General features: G+C 28.2%; 1 protein-coding gene across 1 annotated transcript in view; it reads right to left on the bottom strand.

The window, feature by feature from the left end:
* Positions 1 to 1099: 1099 nt before the first annotated feature.
* Positions 1100 to 9107, bottom strand: part of LOC102678072 (sodium-dependent nutrient amino acid transporter 1-like) — an 8441-nt gene continuing 433 nt past the window's right edge. The window contains exons 2-11 of the mRNA XM_006616612.2: positions 5544 to 5630; positions 5398 to 5481; positions 5057 to 5303; positions 4254 to 4491; positions 3571 to 3945; positions 2806 to 2995; positions 2187 to 2363; positions 1832 to 2108; positions 1576 to 1670; positions 1100 to 1462 (exon numbers count right to left, since the gene is read on the bottom strand). Coding sequence (XP_006616675.1) covers positions 1292 to 1462; positions 1576 to 1670; positions 1832 to 2108; positions 2187 to 2363; positions 2806 to 2995; positions 3571 to 3945; positions 4254 to 4491; positions 5057 to 5303; positions 5398 to 5481; positions 5544 to 5630 — 1941 coding nt within the window. The 3' untranslated portion in view covers positions 1100 to 1291. The remainder of the gene's footprint in view (positions 1463 to 1575; positions 1671 to 1831; positions 2109 to 2186; positions 2364 to 2805; positions 2996 to 3570; positions 3946 to 4253; positions 4492 to 5056; positions 5304 to 5397; positions 5482 to 5543; positions 5631 to 9107) is intronic.

Here is a 9107-nt window from a genome sequence, read left to right as displayed (position 1 = left end):
ATTCTTTTTTTTCTCTTTTTTTTTTTTTTTTTGATCTCTTGATCTCGTATCAATATTTATAAATATTCTTTCTTAAATTTGTTTTATTTATTATTTATAAATATATTTTAAATAAATACAATTAAGAAATGAATGAAATAATTATTTAAAAACTATAATTTCATTTCGATAAATTTCAGATCTGCGAGGAAAAGGAGAAAAGAGACAAGGAATTTAAACTGGACTTGATGATCGAAAGGGAGAGAATAAGATTACGAGTAAGTGCAATGTGCAATACTTCTATTTTTATAAAAATTGTTCGACGATATATATTATTATATTTTTAAAAATCAGTATATTTTTAAAAATCAATGATTGGAATAATTAAAACGATTAACTTGTATTAATTATTCCCTAATTATATTACTTTATATTATAATATTACAATGAAAAAATGAAGGAAGAAGCCATATTGAGAGAGAAAAGGGAAGATGAAATAGAAGGAGAAGAAGAGGAAGACGAAGAAGAAGAAGAAGAAGAAGAATTTTTCGAGGATTGGATCTTATTAAACGAGTAGTAATAATCGAGGATTATTTCAAGAAATTTCAAGGTTAAAGTAAAAATTGTTCTATTATATAACAACTATTATCATTACAAAAGTAAAAAAAAAATTACTATTGTTCAACAATAAGTAATAAATTCTAAACATTTATTAATAGATTATTATTATTAGTAGATTAATAAATAAAATTGCGTTTGTTTGAATAGAAGGCAGCATGTGAGTCACAGAGAATAAATTTAATCTTTCAGTTTCTTCCTTTTCTAAATATGTAATTTTTGTACAATAAAAAAAAAAAAACTATTCCTTTGGAAAATAACAAACACTGGATCTTGTACTTTGTTTAAAATAATTGTACGTAGATATCAAGGATTAAGAAAATTAGAATGTAACTCACAAACATTTATCATTAATTTTGACATTCTAAATCCACTATCTATTGTACTTATTTCAATTAAATTATTTAAAAAAAAAGCATTTAGAAGCACTTAGAAAAGAAAATATAAATAAAAAATATCAAATATCCAATAATACTGATGGGTCCATAACTAAACCTATACGTATGGAAGACTCAAAACTCATCTATTCTTTTTCTTTTTACATAATAATTTTTCAGTCTAGCAATTTTGCGTAGATTGAATGTGGTTATGGCGAGAAATACTACGCAGATATGAATTATTTCTAGGACGGCAAGATTCAGAATCGAAAAGGATTCTGGAATGTGAATAAATCACAATAAAATAACGAACGAAATCACAATTTGTCCTCCCAGCAGAGTATTACGTAAACGAATTGCTTAAATTTCGAACATTGTCGTTTCTCTCGAATCTTTCTTCTCATCTCTTTGAATTCGCGCCAAGAGGCCAGTTCTTTCGAGTTTTTCGGTCCCCAATCCGCGGATGGTACGAAGGCTGACTTGATCATCTGTGAAATTTCGATCGAATTATTATTATTCTTCAATTGTTTAAATGCAAATTATTTTGTCATTCTGCATTTTTTCCCTCTTTTCTTTTAAAAAATTGAATAATGGAACGTACCTCGAACGAGGATAAATTTCTTTTGGACATTATGGCGTAGATCATCCAGAATGGTACTTGTAGGATACCAAATGCGCAAATGGTCCATCCAGCAGCTGTAAATTACGACAATAAATTTTCTTCACGGAGGATATTTTTTAATTTAATTATTTTATCTTTTTTTAAAATTAAAAATTTAAAAATTCGTGAGAAAAAGATCATTTTTAATCAGTTAAGAATAATGATTAGTAACATAGAACAAATAATAAATACACACCATGTGCACTATCAGGGTACGAGATACCACTGTATGTCACGGGTGTCAGACTGATTAAGGTATAAACTAGGATCACAGCCAGCAAAAGTGGAGTAATCACACCCCAACAGAACCTCCAATAGACTGATGGCCTTCTCTTCAACATGTATTCCACATCATCCAAAAAATTTTCTAACCCATAAATCCAAAAGATACCAGTTATCTCTAGAGTGGCCAAGATGAATACCACGAAAGATGCTGCATAGTAATCGACCAATTCCAGCATGAATTGACCACCCTAAAAAAAAAAAAAATTTATTAATTACAAGTGTTTCGTTGTATTTATTTCTTTCTTTGTGATTTTATTTTGACTTACAGGTGTGCAATAAATAATTCCAGCGCAAAATCCAAACGTAACCGTACCGAGCACGACGTAGATGTATTTCAAATTTGGAAACTGATCCCTGATAATCGTGATGAGAGAACCTGCAAGAGCGATGGCGCTTCCTATGCCGAGGACGTATAGCATTAAGAAGAAGAGAACGGAGAATAACTGAAAATTGAACGAAAAATAGACAAAATAATGATAAATATGGGAATATAAGAAGAGGAATATAAAAATAAATAAAAATTATTTAAAATTTTTATTCTAGAAATAATTAAATATAATAAAAGTTTAGAGAATGATAGGACGATCAATTGTAAATTGTTTGCAACAAATTGAAATAAATTATCTTTTAAAAATTTAACTGAAAAATTTTGTACGTATTCTAATAATGAAATATTTAAATATGATATAAAAAATAATAAAAATCAATAATATAGAATAAAGATAAAGATAAAGATAATATAGAATAAAGATGATTTGCGAAAAATCAATCGTGAATCAATTTCTACAATAAATTTTCTTACCTCTTCAAAACCACACGTTTTATCGTATAAGAAAAATTGTAGAAGTGGTTACAGGGCAATTAAACGCGTACTAGATTCCTTACCTGCGGTAGTACAGTAAACTTCGCAATAGCATCTGGATAAGAGACGAAAGCAAGACCGGTTCCACCGCGGACAACGTTGCTGATGTCCTCGGTGCCCAGTTCGTGAGCTAAATTTCCAAGGATACCAAAAATGGTGAAACCGGCCATTAAACTGGTGAACGTGTCCAACGTGGTCACAACTATGACGTCTCTGAAACAAATGGTATAAAATGTAATATATGTCTAATCTAAAATCTTAATCTCTAAAATCTAAATCCTAAATCTCATCCTAAAATCTAACGAATTTATAACTAGAGTTTATGAAAAATATAAATCTGTACAAAAAATGACACGAAACGTAAAACATTTTATAGATTCATTTAAAAAATGAATCAAATCTCATAAATATAAATATTACTTTATAATCAGATTCACATGATATTGCACAAAAAATTCTCATTCATATCTCATAAATTAAAAAATAAAAAATTAATGTAATATACATACATAGGTCATATTCATAAAAATTTGATTTTGCATGTCATATCAATTTAGTAATAATCTGTAAATTAAGAAACATTGAAATATTCTACAAGAAAGAATAAATCTCAACTAATTTACTAAACATATTATGTTCAATAATAAGATATTTTAATAAATATTACATTAACTCTATAGCTATACTCAAATATACGAATCAAAAAATTGATTTTGCATAAACATTCTCTAAATTAAAAAAAAAAATATTATTTTCTATTATTCTAAAGAAGAATAATCCCAAGTAACCTGTATATATTGTGTCTGAAGTTATTGTACGAGGAATACATGACGACACCACCGAAGCAGACAGACAGTGAAAAGAAACACTGCGTAACAGCCGCGTACCACACGTGGGCATCGAACAACTTGTCCCAGTCGGGTTTGATGAAGAAAATGATCCCGTTTACGGCACCGTCCAGGGTTACCGCTCTGACCAACAAACTTATCATTATGATGTAAGGAAAGATCGCGAGGAAATAGGACGCTTTCCCTGAGCTCTTCATTCCACGTGCCAGCACGGCGAATATGCAGCCCCACGCGAGTAACAGGCATAACGTCAGCTTCCAATCTGGCAAACCGATGCCGTCATCGATGCTCTGCTTTTCTTTTAATACTGATTTTCTAGAAAAAAAAAAAAAAAGTGACTTATCAACATCAATATTAATTTTAATTTTGATATTTTTCAATTTGTGAATCCTTTTAATTCTCGAGTGCTTATTGCAGATAAGAGATATTGCAGAATATTTGCAAATTTTTGATTTAAACGTGAATTCGAATTTTATAATTTTATTCATCGGAAATTCAATTTTGGAGATTTCTTTGTATTTTTTTCAAAACATTCCAACTGTTTTCAACAATTATGTTACAGAAATTAAATTTTAACGATCTCTTAAATATAATCTTCGAGAATACTAAGAGAAAACTTTTACCTAAAGTAAAGTTCAGCGGAGGTTATCAACTCGGTACCGTTTTTCTGGCTGATGTTATAAGATCCTGCCGAATCGATGCAAGAATCTCCCCATTCTTTCAGACACGTGGACCAAGGAAGCTGAGATTGGAAACTTCCAATGAGATAGTAAAGAGTTATCGACATAAGGGAACAGTAATAAGTTCCTACAGCTATCGTGGAGAACATTTGCGCCCAGCCAACTCCTCGAAGTCCAGGTGCTGAGACAAACGACTTATTAAATCAATTAATTAAACTAACGATTGGCGAATATTTATTTATTATTACTTCTTTTAATACTCCGAATTAAATTCTTAAATTCTTAAATTCTTTTCTTTGCCGATTAAACTACCCACTACTGGATGGAAAACTATTAGACCCATTATATACTCGGGTCAAAACAACAATGATTTACGGGACGTAAACTGTAATTTAAACCTGTTACATACATCGGTTTGCTTTAAGTTGCGAAAACCGGTCCTCAATCTCGCAACTTCCTGCTCGAAATCCTTGCGTCATCTTTCGTCATTAAGAGAAAATTTGAAGAATGCATGTAATATTAAGAAATATAATGAAATGTTACTCGTTATAGTAATAAATCGAATATTAGCTTTATTCTCTTCAATCGTTTTTCTTCTTTCAAAACAATTTATAGTCAATCACCATTATTACAATAGCCTTCAATTTAATGTTTCTAAGTGTTAATAAAATTGCTAGTAAAATTGATCGAGCGTGGATTCGTTAAATTGTATAATATGTAAATATCACGTTTAATTTGCATCATACCTGCCGACCAAATTTTCACCGAAGATCTGCTGCAGAATTGGCCTATGATCATCTCAAGATAATAAAACGGTTTCCCAACGAGGAAAAGAACGATGATGTAAGGTATTAGAAACACTCCACCGCCATTTTCGTAGGCAGTGAATGGAAATCGCCAAACGTTGCCAAGACCTATGGACATGGCTATGCACGACATCAAGAATTCTAATCCATTGCCCCAGGTAGCCCTGTCTTCGTTTTCGGAGACAACCTGCAACAAAATTGGAAGAAAAAAGTTAAAAAGGGAAAAAATAAAAAAACAAGTCGCTTTTTCTTTTTTTTTTGAAAAATTTTGATGAACCTACCGTTTCCTCCGAGAGAGACAAAGAAAGTGGTAACTTGCGATCGTCTTGGATCCCATAATCGAGGTTGAACGATTTGTCCGGATACTGGAATAAAAAAATTTTCTGGATCTGCTTCATGGATCGTTACTTCGGATGATTTAATTTACCTTTTCGTCAACATCTGTCGTTGGACGTTGAAAATCAGTCGTTTCCTGGCCATTGTCCCCGATGAAGGCAGCGTTTTGTTGTCCTTGCTACGAAAAAGTTATTACAACTTTGATTCATAAAACAATTAGTCATATGTTTATGTCATTTTCGTTACATACATAAGTTCATCGTGCGTATATAATATAATTCGTTAATGTAAAATAAAGTTATGCGCAAAAATATTTCAAATATTTATAATATGCGACGAGAGCGATGGAAATGTCATAGAAAAAGTATGCAAATAATTACTCAATATTTAAATACATTCGCGTATACGCGTATATACTTTATATATACGTTTCTTTCGTAATAATTATTTTTTAAAAATTTATAATAAAATTTTTGGAAATAGACGAACATTCCACGTTATACTCTACATCAGTGAAAAACCTTTAACGTAACAAAATTACCTTTTACCGTGGCTTCAGCCAGAAAGAACCATGACACAAAATAACTAATCTTTGCATTCCTATTTGCTACCACTCAAGGACACTTTCCACGGATTGAAACTCTACACGCGATGTTAGAAGTTACAAATTACTCGATATGTATAGATTAAAATAATTTCTTATTGCGAACACATTATTTGTTTAAAATTATTATTTTATTTTTAAGCTTTTTTTTTTTAAATTAAAATAAACTGTTATTACCCACATTTATTTAATCTTATCTTTGAAAATTTTTAATAAATATAATATACTATTATAAAATAATCTTTTTTTAAAAGCTTATTCACTTCGTTAATACATAATCTCGTAAATATTCTTATCATAAATATATATATCGCTATTTAAAGACGATATTCAAATAGAAATTTCATTTTTTTCTTTTTCTTTTTCATTTTCGAAAAAGAATGAGAATACAGTATCGCATAATTACTCTCATAATTATACCACGAGTATTGTATCCACGCGATACCATGATATTAGCGATAAACATAATTGTGTCGAAGCTGCATACTTGTCGATATATGTACACTGCTTAATCATCAATACGTTCGAAACATCGTTGTAAATGATTTGTCATTTCGCATCGTGCGATATTTCAAATAGTTTCCAAGGCATTCGTGAAAACATAAATCGAAATAATGTAATCACGCGATACCAATGTTGCGTACGAGCTATGTATGGTCTATTTAACGATGAAATATATAGAAAGACTGGCGGATTTTAATCCATTGCAATCCAATATGGCGATCTGATTTCTAACCTAAGTATTGCTCAAGATCTATTTACAAGAGTGATTGCGAGAGTAATTTCGAATTAATAATTAAAAATAGAAAATTTGTTTTGTTTTTTTAAATTTCAATATTTCAATCGAAATATATTAATTTATATATAATTTTTCTCTACTATGTATATTACTTTACTTTACTTTGTAAACTGTTGATCTAACTTTCTGAAATAAAATTTTATATTTGTTAATTTTGAGTTTGCTTTTTTAAAATATATGTAATCGTGACATAGATATTTTTGTGTTTAAGCGTCATCATTATCTCGGAAAAATCTAGTAACCCAGTTTCTAGTAGAAGTTAATTGTATTTAACTGATGTTAAATATAATTATAAATATGTTTAACGTTTCGAGAGTTAAGAGATTTCTCAATTATTATTTAACATTTATCGCGAAATATTAGCAGAAGGAAAAGAAATTTCATCAAGAGAGAGAAGAAAGTAATAAAGAAAACTTTCACGATCCATTTACATCTTTTTGTGCGTAACATTACAACATCACGAAAGTAATTGTGTTTTGCTTTCATATTTATTCTCTCCCTCTACTAATATTTTGCGTAGAGTTAAATAAGAAGTTTCGTATAAATAGCGAAGATACTGAGAAATTTTTATATCTAAAAATATTTTTTTCTAAATCTTAATTTTTATCGAGACAGGATTCAATATCTTTTTAATCACATTTTTTTTATTATGAAATTAAATTCATAAACAAACAATTGCCATAACTAGAACAAATATCTATCTACAATCATATTAATCCTGTTTAACATTTGATAAAAAATTTTATGTAGAACGTTACATTCGAGATTGAGAAATCTTTCTTTTTATGCAACAATTATTAATTTTTCATATTGATACGATCAAAAAAACATTATTCTTTTATAAAATATTTTTGAATATGTTTAAAGAAAATTATACGAAATTCATTTTTTCTTTATTATTAGATTCGAACGATTATTATTACTTTCAAATATTTCTCAATAAAAGAAAAAAATTCGAAATTTAATTAGATACTATATTTGAGCAATTAAATTTTCAATCAATGAAATCTTTTTAATTACCAGGAACTTGACTAATGGAAAAACCAATTGAATTGATGATTGGTTTTTTTTAATAATTCTTAAATAGCTACGTCATCAACTATATCTTATTCATCTCTAAACCACGAGTTATGGAACTTTTTGTCTCGAATCTGCTAAACATTCTTTTTATAAATATCAGTCTATCGTATTGTAATAAATCTTTTTATTAAATTTTATCGAATGTTTCATGGTATGTAGAATCATATATTTGAGATTTATTTTAAAATCGGAACGAGAAGTCAAAGAAAATGATGGATTCATCAGAAAAATCATGAAAATTATCAAAATTCGATAAAATTATTGATAATATCGTGAAATTAAAAAAAAAATTCGAATATCGCTTTGACGAACGAAGTTAAATAACGATCTAAAAAGATGATCGATGATCTGGAGCAATTAAATAGACTACTGATCCACAAGATCAAGTGGAAGATCAAGTTCTTTTTTTGTTAAAAAAAGTGATACGTTGATGAATTTAATTATCATGGATTTTTTTTACAATAAATTATTCTTCAATTTTGAAACAAGAATATAATTTCTAGATTTTGAATTATAGAAATATTATAATTTTTTAATAAATACTTTTTGAAGTTATAAATTATTAATTATTATTTTAAAATAGCATAAATAACGAATCAACAATGAAGATATTATATATATTTTCTCACGTTATTTTATTCACATTTTCATTTTCATTATTTTGTCTTATTTATATGTTGATTTTTTCATTCTTTTAGTCTCGTATATGATTTTTTAAAAAAGAATTTTTATTTCCATATTTTTAATATCTTCATAAACATTTTTTGTGTTAACTCTTTTAATCAAAGTTGTTCTTAATTAACGGAAGATTCACATATATAAAACTTTGAGATTTTCTTCATCCGATTATATACAACAATTTAGTTCCTCCTCAAAGCGCACAATTTCGTTACATCATATTTGCGTTTCAAATTACTATCAAAATTTGATCAAAATTTAATACTAAACATTCCAATATTTCAATAAATGTCTAATAAAAATGATATAAGATAAGCTTAATCAAAATTTTTCAACAATCATTATTACATCGTAGAATTCATCCATTGCAAATTAACATATTATCTGCTATTGAATAAAAATCTTAATTACGAAAAATATTTTATTTATTTTATTCAATGAATCGTCAGATTTATTGAAAGCAAAATAAAAAGATAGATAATTGAATTTAGAAA

This window comes from Apis dorsata, unplaced genomic scaffold, assembly GCF_000469605.1.
Source record: "Apis dorsata unplaced genomic scaffold, Apis dorsata 1.3 scaffold_269, whole genome shotgun sequence".
NCBI lineage: Eukaryota > Metazoa > Arthropoda > Insecta > Hymenoptera > Apidae > Apis > Apis dorsata.
The sequence above is the reverse complement of the archived record's forward strand: the minus strand, read 5'-3'. Positions and strand labels throughout refer to the sequence as shown.